The sequence below is a fragment of the Callorhinchus milii genome, unplaced genomic scaffold, assembly GCF_018977255.1.
Source record: "Callorhinchus milii isolate IMCB2004 unplaced genomic scaffold, IMCB_Cmil_1.0 Scaffold8, whole genome shotgun sequence".
NCBI classification, from domain to species: domain Eukaryota; kingdom Metazoa; phylum Chordata; class Chondrichthyes; order Chimaeriformes; family Callorhinchidae; genus Callorhinchus; species Callorhinchus milii.
The window spans coordinates 19,032,044-19,049,036 of NW_024704749.1; the positions used below are offsets into that span (position 1 = coordinate 19,032,044).

The 16,993-nt window shown below is 51.2% G+C and overlaps 1 protein-coding gene across 1 annotated transcript; it reads left to right on the forward strand.

Moving 5' to 3' along the window:
• The first annotated feature begins 2,502 nt into the window (after positions 1–2,502).
• On the forward strand, positions 2,503–5,338 carry LOC103182973. Its single transcript, XM_007900176.1, has 2 exons — positions 2,503–2,613; positions 3,644–5,338. Exons 1-2 carry the CDS (start codon positions 2,589–2,591, stop codon positions 4,468–4,470), a joined length of 852 nt encoding a protein of 283 aa, XP_007898367.1. The 5' UTR covers positions 2,503–2,588; the 3' UTR covers positions 4,471–5,338.
• The last annotated feature ends 11,655 nt before the right edge of the window (positions 5,339–16,993 follow it).

The following is a 16,993-nucleotide window of genomic DNA, read 5'->3' on the forward strand; positions in this document are numbered from 1 at the left end:
CTCTGTGTGGAGTAAGGAAACTTGCCCGAGGTTTCGCCCTCTGCCTGGAATTGAACTCAGGTCTCTCACTTGCAAAGCGAGTGCTCTAACCACTGAGCTACAGGACTCCAAAGATTAGAAACTCAGTGAGAATAAACGCTCTCTATCGGTATTCAGATTCCTCCCTAAAAATGTAACCCATCGGCGGTGCTATCCTTTCCCCTCCTGCCGCCACCCCCATCTCCACCCGCCATCCTCCAGATTTGTTTGGGTCAAGCGGGTGGGTGTCTGACCCACACGGAAATGCAGCCCCAGTGCTTAAAAGTATGCGAACGTGACTGAGAATTCTACGTGTGGAAATCTCGCTGTGCCTGAAATGGAATGCTCACTCTCTCCTCGGACGTCCTGTTTACCTTATTCCCGACAGTATTCAGCACACGTTGACAAAAAGCCAGTGCTTGGGGATCCTAAAGTGTGCGTTGTTGAAACTGCTGGAATCTAAGCAGCTAAAACTGTACAGCTCGCCGTTGAGAGCATGATCTCAATTGCCATTGAGAGCCGGCTGTCTAGTTAGGGCCGCCCTACCTGTTAGGGCTTTGGCTTGCAAGGGCTAACAGGAGCTGAGTGGGAAGAATCCCTGACCCGAGTGATTGGTCTGCCCTTCCAAGTCCTGCCGATGAGCTCGGCTGAATGATCTGTCATCAACAGTACCCTGGGGTACTGCAGACATGTCTGAGTCAGGAACCAGACTATCGAGACCACCACAATGTTGGCTCAATTCCAACATTTTGTTGGCGAACATATCACCGTGGACCCAATTCCGCCAAAAGGAGACCGCGCCCTCCTCCCCCCAACCCACCCCACCCCACCAAGGAGGATATAATAACGAGATGTTAAACTAAGGTCCCGTCTGAATATTAAAGATTGCATGGCAGTACTGGAAAAGATAAGAATTTCTCCCAGTGTCCTGGCCAATAAAAATAAAAATAGATAAAAATAATCCAGTCACACTACCACCCTCCCCCCAACCCCAAACAAAAAATGTGGCCACTCAATCCACAACGTGTTATTGTTGGTTTTGCATCAATGAGTGAGTCTCTCGCTGGCTGTCAACGAGGGATCAATGCCTAAAGTTTGTTATTGCTAAAAGATTTCTCCTTAAAGATTGGCACATACTTTCAACTTACTGAACGTGTTCTGCAGCATTTTAGCAGCTGGACCCTTTCACTTCACCAGCTCCTTGTGTAACTGCAGCCCTTAGGCACATTGTCTAAGAAGAGAAAAGCTGAAACGAGAAAAGGACATAAGAACATAAGAATCTGCTAAGCGAAAGACCAAGGTCCATCCAGTTCACCTTCCATCAACCTAGCACTCGCTTGCACAGGTCATGTCCCAAACTTTATATTGAAAAGTTGGGGACACGATATATGAATTTGATTGCCAGGATGGTGGAAAGATATCTCCCTTGGCCTAAGTATATATATATATCGATATACTCTATATACTGTATCTCTGACCCAAGGGACCCCAAACACATCGTCCTTTGGATAGGGGTCTGAACAATTTGTTCCTATAAGTTTTCTAAAAGGCAAAGGTTGCAAACTCTGGAATACCCCACCATCTCTAACATCCAGCCTCATGCATCTGAAATGTTTACCATTCTTAGCACCATGGAGTCCTGTAGTGTAGTGGTTAGAGCACTCGCCTCGCAATCGAGAGGTTTGATTCCCAGATGGGGCAAAACCTTTGGCAAGTTTCCTTACTTCACACCCCTGTAAGTAAAATCCCAGTTGCTAGTCGATTGGCGGATCGTTTTCCGGGGGTAATATTCCCTCTTATATGTGAAAAAAAATGTGGTCACTGAATACCACGACTGTTTGTGGGACACTGTTGTGTGTTGTGTGTTTGGCTGCCACGTTTTGCCCACGAAATATACCATCAATTCACTTTACAATATATTCTGTGAAGATCTTTGAGACGTCTCTGTGATGTGATAAGGTGCTATTTCACATGCAAGGATTGTTATTAGTATCATCTTTACCCCCTTAACTTTCCTCATCTTTTCTTCCTCCATAGGTTCTTTACCTAAATGGACTTTACCTTAGCACTTTACTTTAGCACTTTATCTAAATGGCCATTCTTTATGAACCTGCCTAATGCCATGTGTTTTGAAGCGAGCATTCCCACCCACCTCTGGTTCAAGAGATCGCGGAAGGTGTGGGAGTGGGGGGATGGATGGAGGTGAGGGAGGGGGAGATTGAAGGGGAGAAGTGGGGAGGGAAAAGGTTGATTGAGGGAGGAGGGATGCAAGGAGTGAGGGGTGGAAGTGGTTGAGAGAGTGGGGTGGGGGTTGGAAGGGGTGAGGGAGGGGGGGGGGAATTGAAGAGGGGAGGGATGGAAGGGGAGAGGGAGGGAAGGAGGGGGAGGGAAGGGGTTACTAAAGGGCACTTGGATGTGGGATGGTGGTTGGAATAAAAGTGGTGGAGCCAGTTGCACTGCTGATGCGGAAGTTTGAGAGTATGCATTTAAGTGTGAGTGAGTGAGTGAGTGAGTGAGCTCGGGTTACCTGATAGCAGGTGAGGCACTGGACAGCAACACTCAACGCTCAGATGGCTCTCGATTTACAGAACCCAAGTAAGTAAATCTCATTTCAAAATGCCTGGGATTTCGTCTCGGTGAGAGATACGTTCTTGAAGCGATGGGAGTCGCTGGTGGGATGTAGGGCAGGAATATTGTACTCTATTTCCTAATTGCTATACAGGAATGTTAGTACTGTGTCCTTCACTGACTTAGGACTATAAAACACCCCTTTCCTCTCAAGGCGTTTATGTTTAAGGTGATTCCTAAATTAGAAATTCCACCTGGGTTCAGATTAACTCTCCTTTTTTCTTGTTGGCATTTCAAGGAGTTTTCACTGGCAAACTGTTAAATTTAGTCTTAATTCTGAAGCTCCCCCCACCCTCCCCGCAAATAATAATCTTACATTTGATAAAGCGCCTTTCGCATTGCGGGGATGTCTTGCAAACTTCCCACTGTTTGACCCACCCTACCCATCAGGGCTTTGTTTTTTTGTTTAAGGGTTAACAGGAGATTTATGGGAATAATAATAATAATCCTTGCATTTGATATAGCGCCTTATCATGTCTAAGAGACGTTTCAAAGCGCTTCACAGCATATACTGTAGAGTGAATTGACTGCCTATTTTGTGGGCAAAACCCGGCAGCCAATTGCACACAGCAGTGACCCACAAACAGTGGTGGATTGAGTGACCAAATTATTATTATTTCTGAAGGGATTATTACCCCCAGAAAAGCGATCCGATAAATAACCAGGTTCCTGCATGCTGCTAAGTAAACAGAGGTGTGTGGAGTAAGGAAATTTGCCGAACGTTTCTCCCTGCCCGGTAATCCTAATCGCTGCGTATTTTTATGGGTAAACACAGTAGCCAATTATACACACAGCAATGTCGCGCAAACAGCCGTGAATTTTAATAACCAATTTTATTTGGGGGTTTGTTGGCCAGAACCCCAGGAAAGAAACTCGCTTCTTTTTTTGAATCGTGTCATGAGATCGTTAAAGTCCACCCCTGGCAATTCAGCAACCCCCCCCCAAAACCTATATGAGTATCAGCTTTGACTGTAATGATGGCGTATGTTTGGTACAGGGCAAGAGTTACCAGGCAATCAGACGGCAGAGGCGACAGACGGCTCCTTCAGCTCCGAGAGCAACTCCTGCAGACGTGGGCTGGATGCGGGCGGCTCTGACCCCGTCCCTACTCCCCCCTCCCCGGACGCAGGCTCGCCGCGGCACGAGGACTCTGATTATCTGCCCTCCCTCAAGCTGGCCTGCGTCCTGGCCTGTGTCTTCCTCTCCGTCACTTTCCTGCTGGTTTCCAGCGGCACCAACAACACCATTAGCCGCTCGAGCCACGCCAACGCCAGCAAACAGAGGCTGTTTGGTCACAAACTCAACCGACTGAAGCTGTTGTTCCCATCGCAGTCTGACTCTCTCTGGGCGGAGCTAGAAAGTGCTCTGAATCGGCGTCTCCGGGACCAGGGGGATACCCTGCGAGCCCCCCTGATCGGAGTGGGAATGCGAGACGCCTGGAATACAATGCTCTGTCTGTCCAGGAACATTGTCGGCTTGTTACTGGGTGGCGGCAATGGGCTGACTCCCAATATCACCAGTAAGGTGCTGCCTTACAGCAGCTCGGCTGTGGGGGTCAGGTCTCAGGGTATCGCTGTGGCTGTGATAGCAGAGAGTGCAGCAAAGCAGGGTTACTCAGTGCTGCTGGGGTCCCAGCCTCCTGCCCTCGTTGCCGTCCTGCCAGCCAGCATGGAGCAGGCAGAAGAGATCTTGCTCCATAACCTGACCTTGAGCGTTCTGACTGAGGTCCTGGGGCACATGAACCTATCTGGGCTGGCAGTGCTGCCAGCATCCCTCCTGGCTGTGAGAGCTGAGGACTATCTGGAGAGCGGATTCGTTTGCTGAGGCCAAGCTATATTTAGGTGTTTTGTTTCTTGGGTAATGTGATGAGCAATAGTGGAAGTTCATCTACGCAAAACCACATGTTGACCATTTGTCTGTGTGATCAGGGCTCCCTCTGTCTCCTTGTCCTCCCATTTTTCTGCTGTTTCTGACACTGTTGACTAGATCAGAACGCCTCTTGTCATTCCACCTCCCCAGGACCACACTCTTCCAATTCCAGTCCTACCTGATCCATCGTCTCCACTTTGCCTCCTCCAGTACTCTCTCCCCCCCGCCACACCCCCACCAGACCTCTAGCCTCCCTCAGCCCTCTCTCCTCTTCCTCACCCACACAAACCCTACTTGGCGACATTATCTGCACACACAGGGTTAACTGACACCCAAATCTTCTCCACTTCTAATTTGGATTCCAAGTCTTCTGATGTTCTGTCAGACATGAAGGCCTGGCTGAGCCTCAAATTCTTACAGCTTAATGTGAACAAGACCGAAACCCACCTATAAACCTGTACCTCTTTGACCTTGTTGACAGTTCCCTCCTTAGGTAGCACATTGTTATTGGAGGCGAATGTGGCATCTAATCGGCGCAAAGGATCAACCCCACCCCTACACATACCCCACACCTCCCACCCCCCACTCCCCCACCACCAGAGTGAGTGAAATTAAAACTGCAAACCGGTTTTGTATAGCATTCTTCACATGAGTAGCGTCTCAGAAGAATCGAGCCATTCTCTGCTGCTCCATTGCTCCGGATGTCCTTTTGCATTCCCTGCATTGAGCCAACCCATTGCATCCCTTTCTGCTCCCGATGATTAGTCACGTTCATAACAAAAGATATTTTGTTTTGGTTTCATGTGAAAGTATTGAACATTATGTGAGGAGTCACAAGAAAATATGTTGAACTCAAATATAAATCTTTTATATAATAAACAATTTGTGACTCATTCTTGTCCGGATATACAAGGGATAGTGGACGGGCGCTCTTTCAAATGCAAGGATTATTATTATAAGGGAGGAGGCAGATAAGAAGCCTAAAATCAGCCTGTGTCTTAATATTTAAGGACAGAATTGTGGGAAATAATAATTAAAATCATAATAATCCTCACATTTGGAATAGCTCCTCACAGGATATACTGTAAAGTGCAGTGGCGGATTTTGTGGGCAATGCGGCAACTAATTTGCACACAGCAATGCTCCTCCACACACAACCATGAAGTGGATGGTTTGAAATAAAAACAGAAGTCGCTGAGTTAACGTTTCCTATGAAAGGTCATCGACCTGAAACGTTAATTCAGTTTCCTCTCTCCATAGATGTTGCCTGACCTGCTGAGTGTTCCCAGACAAGTCTGATTTTTATTCCAGATTTCCAGCATCTGCAGTATTTTGCCTTTTGCCTTTTAGTGAATGATTATATTTGGGGAGGGAATGTCAGCCAGGATCCTGGGAGAAACTCTTTTCTCGTTTCAAATCGTGCCGGGGGATCTTTAATACTGCCAGGAATACCACCGAACAACACAAAACAACACCTTGGTTTAACGTCTGGTCCGAAGAATATTTTACGGAAAAAGGCTTCCAGGTTGAGACTGGACTTAAGAGTTGGACGGTGTTCGAAATCTTAAAATGGTCCCGCAGGCTCGGACCAGGTGGAATTTTGGGACCTTTTGTATTTGGAAATGGATGTTGTACAGGCTGAGCCGTTCTCTCCCTGACCCTCTCCGCCTGTTGCGAGGGGCAGATGGGGTTCAGGCCACTGGAGAAGGTAATTAGCTGTGGGAGCAGATTAAACAGTGAGTGTCTCTGTGTGTAATCTCTGCCCAGGGATTATCGACACAGACGCCTCCCCGCACCCCCCACCCCCCCCCACACACACTCTGCCCTGGTACTCAACCCTGTCCCCCCACCCCGACCAGAGCCCAGCCCCCTCCCCACCCCACCCATCACTGGACCTGGTGATTAATGTTCTTTTGATATCCTAACAATGAGGCTGTGAAATGAACAGGTTTACGTTCTCCGTTGCTGGAGTGTTAACGCTTCTCGAATTGAACAGATGGCTGTCTGATCGCAGTGAGTGACAGCTGCTTGTCAGTGTGTCCGGGAAGAGGGATTAACGCAGGACAGGGAGGCCGTCAGTCAGTCATTCACAGGCAGAACATAACTGGCCTCGTTCTGCAGTGCAAGAATGAGGGTAAGTGTAAATTACTCACAAGTTACTGTGATGTACATTGGTGTGTGCTGTCACCGACCTGGGAGTGTGGACGGATAGTGTAAGAGGGAGCTTTACTCTGAATCTAACCAACGAGTCCCGTAATTCCCCTTTAGCCAGTTTAGCAGTCGTCTTCTCTTTAAAAATCGAGGTAAAAGGCTTTCAAGATCCACCACGTTAAGATGCCCCCGTGGAAGGGCGCTCTATAAATGCAAGTCACTGATTAAGAATAAAATGATGATAATAATAATAATCCTTGCATTTGATACAGCGCCTCATCAGGTTTTCGAGACGTCTCAAAGGGCTTCGCAGAATATACCGTAAAGTGAATTGACTGTGTGTTTTTGTGGGCAAAGAATGTTGCACAATTCTGCGTTCTCTTAATTTTGGGGACCGGGAGGGTACGGAGGGCAGGGACAGGGTGGAATTTCAGATCTCAGCGCCTTGGGACGTGCTCCCGATGCGAAAGGTGCTCTAACAAATCGCCGTTTATTGTTCCGGTTGTTATCTCCTCGTAATCGGACTTTTGTTTGTGTCCTGCGTCTTTGCAGAGGCTCTGGGCTCCCGCTGGTGGCTGCTGCGTGCTGTGCGCCCAGCTGTGCCTGGCCGTGCTTGGTGCGGAGGGCACGGCGGCGGTGGGCGAGCGGAGCGGGGGCGCCTGCGGGGCCGGGCGGGCCTGCCACCCCACCTTCGAGGACCTGCTGCAGGAGCTGGAGTCCTTCCCGCGGCACCGCGGCGTCTCGGCCAACTCCACGTGCGGCCGGGAGCCCGAGCGGTACCGGAGGGGCGAGGAGCAGACGGAGACGTGCGACGCTTCGCGCCCTGACCTGCGCCATCCGCTCTCCTCCATCTGCGACGGCCTCAGTCGGAGGAGCGGTGCGGTCAGCCTGGGGGGCAGCTCGCTGGCTCTCGCCCACTCCTACCCTGACCTGGGCAGCTGGTGGCAGTCGGAGAGGGGCGTGTCGCCCGTCCACGTCCAACTCAGTCTAACCCACCGCTTCCTGTTTGCCAGGACCGAGCTGGCCTTTGTCAGCCAGCGGCCCGACAGCCTGGTGCTGGAGGCCAGCGCCGACCAGGGCCACAGCTGGAAGGTCTGGCAGTACCTTGCTCATGACTGCTCGCTCTCCTTCCCCCACATCCCCACCCAGCCTGATCCCAGCCACTGGGACCCCACCGTGCCCCACTGCGACCAGAGTTATTTTGCTCGGGAGACGTCTCTGCAGGGATCTCACTTACAATACCAGAGGGTAATGTCCGCAACCGGGTGTCTGGCACGCGCGGAAACCCATCACCGTCACCGGGCTCAAGAGTCTCCCCAATCAAACAGAGCTCCTTGTGTTCCAGCTACGTGTGGGGATTCCTGTGCACTGGAATGGAATGCGCATCCTCTCCCTGGAGAGACATGTCCTGCTTACCTAATTCCATAAGAGTATTAAGCACAGGCTGGCAAGGGCCAAGACTTGGGGACCATAGAGTGCGTGTTGGGGTAACTGCTGGACGCTAACCAGCTAAAACAGTCATAGATCACCATCAATAGCACTGTCTGGTGGTTGTCCAGCTAGGAACACCCTACCTGTTAGGGATTTTACTTGAAGTGGTAACAGATGGTGAATGGGAAGAGTCTCTGCCCTGATTGACTGGTGAACTCTTCCAAATCCTACCAATGAACCAAGACCAGCTGCAGTGTCCTCAGCAGTGCCCTGGAGTACTGTGGACCCACCTGCCTCAGGCACTGGACTAGAGACCAGCTCAGAGGGTGGACTCGATCCTGATATTCCACTTCCATGAATATCACTTTGGAGCTAGTTCAACCCTGAGGAGATCCTGCTTACCCCCCCCCCCTGCCCCACCCACCAAAAGCCTTCCCCGGGAGGGGACATTCCTCCGACGTGAAAGGCGCTATGCAAATGTAATTCTGTTGCTGTGGTCACAAATGGTCATTTGCAGGTTTGAGCCCTCACTGGGTGGACGGCAGGAACTTCCTGCGAGCTTCCAGAGGGTGAAAGATGTCATTGTGTTTCAGGGCAATGCCACGAGCTCTGCCTGCAGTTTCACTCTGCCTGAAGTGTAGTTTCGCTTCGCCTGTAGCATCGCTCCACCTATAGTCCCGCACTGCCTGCATGCTCGCTCCCCCCTGAAATCCTGCCCCGCCTGTAGCCTCTCTCCGCCTGTAGTCTGGCCCTGCATGTACTTGGTGCTTGGACCTGCCATTGCTGTGGCCTAGCTGCACGGAGTGTGTGTGTGTGTGTGTGTGTGGGTGTGTGTGTGTGTGGGTGTGTGGCTGGGGGTCTCAGGCTGATGCTCTCTGTCTCCTCACCGTCCAGGTGTTCTATAATGCAGCAGCCCGGCTGGGCGGGGCGTACCTGCGGAACGAGACGCTGTACCGGCATTTCATCTTCACCGACTTGAGAATCACCTTCACCGGCTTCGGGGGCCGGGCTGCCGAGCTGCAGGATTACTACGCCGTGGCTGACTGGTCCGTCACCGGCCAGTGTGCCTGCTTCGGTCACTCCCACACGTGCAGCGGTCAAGTCAGTTATCCTCTACATCCCACTCGCTGTCTCTGTCGCCCCTCACTGTGCGTCTGTGGCCCCTCACTGTCTCTGTAACCCCTCAATGTCTCTGTAGCCTCTCACTGTGCGTCTGTGGCCCCTCGCTGTCTCTGTCGCCCCTCACTGTGTGTCTGTAACCCCTCACTGTCGCCCCTCACTGTGCGTCTGTGGCCCCTCGCTGTCTCTGTCGCCCCTCACTGTGCGTCTGTGGCCCCTCGCTGTCTCTGTCGCCCCTCACTGTGCGTCTGTGGCCCCTCTCTGTCTCTGTCTGCCTGCCTACAGCTTCCTCCCTCTCTCGCCGGATTGCACCTTCAACCACCTTGCTCTCCCACCCGGCTCGGGCTCCCACTTCATCTCTGTGACCCGCTTCGAGATGCCCTCCGACATGAAAGTAGAATGCAGTGTAAGTAGAAGATGTTGTTGTTGTTGTTGGTGGTGGTGATAATTCATTTATTGTGTGTGTGTGTGTGTGTGTGTGTGTGTGTGTATCTGCTGCTCCTCAGAACAAAGCGGAGTGTGAGTGTGAGCACGGCACGACCGGAGCCCACTGCCAGCACTGCTTGCCCCTCCTCAACCAGCAGCCGTGGGCAATGGCGATGCCAGGCAACGGGAGTGTTTGTCAGGGTGAGTAATGCTGTAACAGAGAGAGAGAGAGAGAGAGCGAGCAGCCGCCCTCAGTAACGAGTACACAACAGGGTAAAGGCGGTCTGATATAATAATAATAATAATAATAATAATAATAATAATAATCCTTGCATTTGATATAGCGCCTTGTCACGTCTTCGAGACGTCACAAAGCGTTTCACAGCATATACTGTAAAGTGAATTTTGTGGGCGAAACGCGGTAGCTAATTGCGCCCAACAGTGTCCCACGAACCGTCGTGACTCGAGTGACCAAATTATTATGAATCATTTTTTTTAAAAGTCGAGCGGGACTTTAGCTGTTGGTTTGAAAACCTTATGACGAATGCTAGGAATGGGCGAGGGGTTGGGTTGGGTAGGGAAAGGGTGGGTTGGGTTAGATGAGGGGGTTGTTTTGACGGGTATTGTGAGTGCGAGTGCTCTATCAGTCTGGCTGTGAAAGTCCTGTGGAGTCCTGTAGCTCAGTGGTTAGAGCACTCGCTTTGCAAGTGAGAGACCTGAGTTCAATTCCAGGCAGAGGGCGAAACCTTGGGCAAGTTTCCTTACTCCACACAGAGCCTAATAATAATCCCTCCAAAAACCCCAAACAATAATAAATTGGTCATTTTCAATCCACGACTGTTTGTGGGACATTGCTGTGCGCCATTGGCTGCCGCGTTCGCCCACAAATATACAGTCAATTCACTTTACAGTGTGTTCTGTGAAGCGCTTTGGGACGTCCTCCCGACATGAAAAGCGCTATATCAAATGCAAGGATTATTATTATTATTAAAGGCTGACGGTGACTGTTTGCTGACTTGCTGGCTGTGTTGTTACGAGAGGGTGGATCGTGTGTTACAGACTGTGGCTGTGCCGGCCGGGCTCTCAGCTGTTACTTCGATGCGGTGAAAGGTTTCGGCGTCTGTGAGAACTGCAGTGAGAACACCACAGGCGAGAAATGCCACCTGTGCCGTCCGTCTTACTACAGCGACCCCGACAACACCTCACGCTGCACAGGTAATCTCTCACACAGGTAACCTCCAACACAGGTAACCTCCAACACAGGTAACCTCCAACGCAGGTAACCTCCAACACAGGTAACCTCTCACACAGGTAACCTCCAACACAGGTAACCTCCAACGCAGGTAATCTCCAACGCAGGTAATCTCTTACACAGGTAACCTCCAACACAGGTAACCTCCAACACAGGTAACCTCTCACACAGGTAACCTCCAATGCAGGTAACCTCCAACACAGGTAACCTCCAACACAGGTAACCTCTCACACAGGTAACCTCTGTACATGTAATCTCAGCACCCAGGTGACCTTTCTGATCTCTCCTTTTTCTCTCTCTCTCTCTCTTTCTCTGTGCCCAGCGTGTAACTGCGCAGGGGCCGGAGTTGTTGACGATGGCGTGTGCCATAACGTGACTGGGCAGTGCCACTGCAAGGCCTCTGTGCGTGGCAGGCGATGTGTTGAGTGTAAGGATGGATTCTGGGACCTCAGCGCCCGCAACCCAGATGGATGCCAAGGTAGGTGGGAGTCCCTGATACACCTGTCAAGACCTTGCACAGCTGGAATAATAATAATAATAATAATAATAATAATCATAAAATAATAATCCCCCAAATATTTTAAAATAATAATCATCATCTGCTGTGCGCAATTGGCTGCCGCGTTTCGCCCACAAAAACACACAGTATTTTGTGGGCCATCGGTATCATTATTATCGTTGTCCTTAACAATGATAAGGTAGAATTTTGTGTGTGATTCTTTCCCAGGATGTCGCTGCACCGAGGCGGGCACACTGCCAGGAAGCTACTGTGACAAAGTGACCGGACAGTGTCAGTGTAAGGCTAGTGTGCAAGGCCGCCAGTGCAGCCAGTGTAAGGTGAGTGTGTCGAGAGGTGGGCTGGGGAGGTGGGAGTGGAGCGGGATGATGGATATCAGTTCCACCGTCAGCGACTGTGCTTTCAACCACTACACCCCGAAACTCTGGAACTCTCTCCCTCGATCCCTCCGCCTTGCCCCCTCCTTCCCCATTTTCAGATCACGCTTCAAGACCTTCCACTTGGTCCGTGCTTACGATCACCTCCCCTCCTCAGCCCCTCCGACTCGGTGTCGTGCTCCGCCACTGTTAAGCGCCCTGAGACACTGCCCTGTGTGAGGGGAGATATACACAAATGCAAGTTGTTGTCATTGTTGTCGTACGAGGGGACCTCTCCAATCAGGCTGCGTTTGAGCCGGTCGTGATGTTGTTACAGCCTGGAACCTGGAATCTATCTGCCGAGAGTGAGAGTGGGTGTGATGTATGTGACTGTGACCTCGGGGGTGCGCACACACACCTGTGCTCAGCAGACACAGGCCAGTGTTCGTGCCGAGGCAACATTCAAGGGCGTCGATGCGATGCCCCACGGCCTATGTTCTTCATTCCCAGCCTGGACAGTCTGCACGCTAAGGCCGAGATCTTGACTGCTGATGCCAGCAAGGTTATTCACATTGCAGGTAAGTGTCTGTAACTCTGGACCTGACTATCGTCCTGGGGAGGAGGGGTGGGTGGTGGGGCGGGGGGGGGGGGGGTGTTGGGTGGGAGGCAAGCGGGGACTCTTTGGCGCTGAACTGGCTCCAAGGTGACATGTTTTGCCACAGAATGTCAGGGTCAAGCCAACTCTCCGTGGAATCTCGCTAGTCCAGTTCCTGAGCCAGGTGGGCGCGCAGTATTCCAGGGCACTGCCAATGGTAGACTTCAGCAGTTACCCCCAACGCACACTCTGGAGTCCCCAAGCCTTGGAGTCGAGCCAACCTGAACCTAATACTTTCCGGAATTAGGTAAGCAGGATGCATCCCTCCAGCGGGAGAGAGCGAGAGAGAGAGAAAGTCTGCATTCCATTCCAATAAACGTCTCTGGAAATTTCATGTGTCGGCGGGATGCATGGAATTCTCAGTTTGTGCCAGGCTGACATGATTGATGTGACTTCAAATCAACACTGTTGACAAGGACCCTCTTTCTTTCATTCCAGATCCTATGGGATTGGCTTTGCACTCCGGCTCTGGAGTCCTGGAACTGGGAGAGAATGACGTAGTGAGAGCCAATCTCTCCGTGCCTCGGAGTCAGCATTACCACATCATTGCTCGCTACTTGGTAAAGGCCATCAGCAGCCTGGGCTTCCTTCTAACAGCAGCGAACTCCATAACAACAATAACAATAGCAACAACAACAACAATAATAACAACAATAATTAATAGTAACAATAATAAAATAACTTGGTCACTCAATCCACATCTATTTGTGGGACATTGCTGTGTGCAATTGACTGCCGTATTTATCCCACAAAATACACAGTTGATCCATTTTATAATATAATGCGTGTAGAATGGTTTGGAAGAGCCACGCGACTTTGAATCTAAAGTTCCCAAAGCTTTCCACTCCGATGGAGACTAATCCGTACAGAATTAATTGCTATCAACATCTCCATTATAGTAGCAGGCGACTAGTAGGATAGTAGAAGGCCGACAAGATGGATCAAGATCATTTTTGGTCTAGCAATTCCTATGTTCCTATGTTCTCTTTGGCAGAGCTCAAGCGCCTCGGGATTGGGAACACTGCGGATCAAAGGGCCGGACCTCATGGCTGGGTCGTGCCGCTCAAAGCCGGAACAGGAGACGGGAACAGCTGACGCTGTGACCACCTTGTACGCTCGTTTAGAGCAGAGTTTGAACCCATCAGGTCAGTCAGCCCTGTGTGTGGGCACAGTGAATGGACATGTGCACAAGGGTGCCCTCAAATTCGCGGGAATTTCTGTGTGTGGGTGGCACGCGTATGTGTAACTCTCAGTTCGGTTTGGACACTCTTAAGCGCAGTGATGGGTTTCCGCATGTGTCACACACCCGGCTGATCATAAGAAGTCCTAATCCCTCTTTTCTTGGACGCTCTAATCCCCTTCCTTCCTCGTATTCATGTCTCATTTGTGAAGTGCGCTATATAAATGCAAGTTGTTCTTGTTGTTGTTGTTGTAATCTGAAACACATGCCTTTGTTTCCTCAAAACAGCCACAAACAGAAGTTCCCCAGCGTTTATCCTCTCAACCTCGCTTTGGGGTCTTAAACACCCCCATCGTGTCAACCCTCAACCTGCTCGGCTCAGATGGAAAGTGTCCTGACCTCAGTTACTCTCCTGTTTTACAGAAGCGGTTTCCTTCGGGGCAGTTTGCTTGAGGAGAGGCTCACTGTACAGGCTGTCGCTGGCCTACAAACCCTCAGGGACCATCGCCCCACAGCCTTCTTTACTCCTGGACACAGTGAGTTCCAAATCATTTCAAACAACTTGCTGACTGACACACATCTGTGGTCTGTTTTACCTGACCTGATCTCCCTTCTTTTCCTGCAGATCCTCCTCCTACCCGACCTCCCGGCTCTACGAGCTTACAGCGCCCTGCCCAGCCCCCAGCGCGCTCAGGCAGAGCATTGCCTCCAGGGTAGGTGGGCTCCAGGCCGGCAGAGACCGGGAGACGGGCAGTGCCAACCGCTGGAGTTCTCTATCATGGCGGAAGTGTACGATGGGGCACAAGGTTATTACATGTCACTGTATAGACACGGACAGCGAGAGAGAATCAGCATTTACACAACCCGGTTCAGATCAGACGTGTGTCAGCCTGGCTCAGTTGGTAGCTCTCTCGCCTCAGATTCAGAAGGTTGTGGGTTCAAGCCCCACTTCGGGACTTGGAATCACGTCGTCTAAGCAATGCTGGGGGTGTGGGGTCGGAGGTGTCCTCCTTCGGATGAGACGTTGAGCCCAGGTCCCGTCCGCCTGTTCGGGTGGACGCTAAAGATCCCGCGGTGCTATTCGAAAAGAGAAGGGAGTTTCTCTCTCCTGATGCTCTGACCAACAATCCCCAAATAAAATTGGTCGCTGCCTCCATGGCTGTTGTGGGTACGTTGCTGTGCGCAATTGGCTGCTGCGTTTCGCCCACAAAACGCAGTCACGGCACTTTACAGTATATCCCGCGAAGCGCTTTTGTAAGACATTCGGATGGAGACGGCCAATAAAGCGGTGTAATAATCCAAGGTTTATTAAGTAATACAAACAGCCTAACTTATTCTTAAACCTGAGACCATAGATACAGTAGAATCGAATTTGGTTCCACTGGACAGTGTGCTGACCCTCTACGGCAACCCCAACTAGAGAGAATGGCATTCATTTTGGGACACAATAAAGTCCCCCTCGCCTGTCTGCCCCATTGCCTGTCTGCCCCATTGCCTGTCTGCCCCATTGCCTGTCTGCCCCATTGCCTGTCTGCCCCATTGCCTGTCTGCCCCATTGCCTGTCTGCCCCATTGCCTGTCTGCCCAATTCCTGTCTGATGGTTTGTCTGCCTGTTGTTTGCCTGCCGTGTGTTCTAATAACCTGTTTCTGTGCAGAGTGTGACTGTGATGTCTCGGGGTCTCGCAGCCGGTTGTGCCAGGGGGCGGGAGGTCAGTGTGACTGTAAGCCGCTGGTCACCGGGCGTCGGTGTGACACGTGCGGCCCCTTCTCTTACGGCTTCCATTCATTGCACGGCTGCAGAGGTGAGCGATGGCACCGGGGAAGGCACCTTCAGACCCGGCAGCACCACAGTGCCAGTCACTACACCGACGGTCAACGGTCTCCCCAGCTCCACCATACACAAAACACTCCACGATCCAATTAATCCAAAACACCACCGGCCGCACACTCACCCGCACTAAACTCCGTACCCCCATCCCCCACCCCCCCGTCACACCGGCTCTAGCCGGGCCCCGCTGGCTCGGTGTCGCTGATCGGATGGATTTCAAGGTGATGCGGTCGTTGTGGTTACAGGGTGCGAGTGCCAGGCTGGCGGGGCGCTGAACCAGGCGTGTGATGGGCACAGTGGGCAGTGCGCCTGCAAGAGCAACGTGACTGGACGGAGGTGCGACACCTGCGTCCAGGGATACCACGGCCTCGGTCGGGCCTCCACAGGTAACAGGCGCCACGTCTCCGCGGGCAACCGACACAACGCACACACCTGGGTTCACCGACACAGCGGCACATTTACACATCGACCGACGTACCCGCACAGCGACGACATACCAACACACTCACAAAGCAGCACTCACACACACACACACACACCATCCTGCTTGCTGATACACTCGCTCATTCACCCCCCACCCCACCCCACCTCACCGCCACACGCACACGCACACACACACGCACACGTACACACACACATTGTCTCTCTTAACTTCAAACTTACAGGATATTTGGCTGCACACTGACAGCGAACTCTCTCTCGCTCTCCCTTTCTCCCTTTCTCTCTCTCGCGCTCTCTGTCCATGGCTCTAGCTGGCTGTGCGGTAGCTGAGGGCGACAGGCTGGCATGTGGACCTCCCACCATCTCCGCTGTTGGGTGCCAGCTCCGGGGGTGCTGCTACGACAACACTTCAGGCTCGTGTTACTATTTTGGAGGTAATTCAGTCCCTCCTGCACTATCTGTAATAGGCCATATACCATCCCCATCACCATATTATCTTCTTTCTTATCTTCTTTCTTATCTTCTTTCTCATCCCTCCCTCCCTCCCTCCCATCCTATCTTTCTTATCTTTCTTATCTTTCCTATCTCATAGAGCTCAGTGTTTAGAGCGCTCGCCTCACAAGCGAGAGGACCTGGGTTCGATTCCCGGCAGGGCCAAACGTTGGCCAAGTTTCCTTACTCCACATCCCTCTGTTTACCTGGCAGTAAGCAATGTTAGTCGATTGGCGAATCACTTTTCCGGGGGTAATAATTCCTTCAAAAANTAATAATAATTTGGACACTTAATCCACGACTGTTTGAGGGACACTGCTGGTGTACTAATGGGCTGCTGCGTTTCACCCACAAAACATAGTCAATTCACTTTACACTTCTGTGAAGCTCTTTGAGACTATAAGGGAAAAGTAGATAGTTATTTGAGGAGGACGTTTGCAGGGCTCTGGAGAGAGAGCGGGGGAATGGGATTGATTTGAGTAGCTATTTTCAAAGAGCCGAATGGCCTCCTTCTGTGCTGTATAATTCTATGGTTCTGTGAGACATCTAGAAGATGTGAGAAGGCACTATATCAAATATAAAGATGATTATTATACCCTCCCCATCACCATGTACATTCCCCATCACCCT

Excerpts from the sequence above, each read along its gene's own strand:
- LOC103182973 (XM_007900176.1), top strand. The coding sequence starts at position 2,589 with ATGGCTCTCGATTTACAGAACCCAA. Across the intron at positions 2,614-3,643 it reads TCTCGATTTACAGAACCCAA|GGCAAGAGTTACCAGGCAAT; the intron begins GTAAGTAAATCT and ends TGTTTGGTACAG.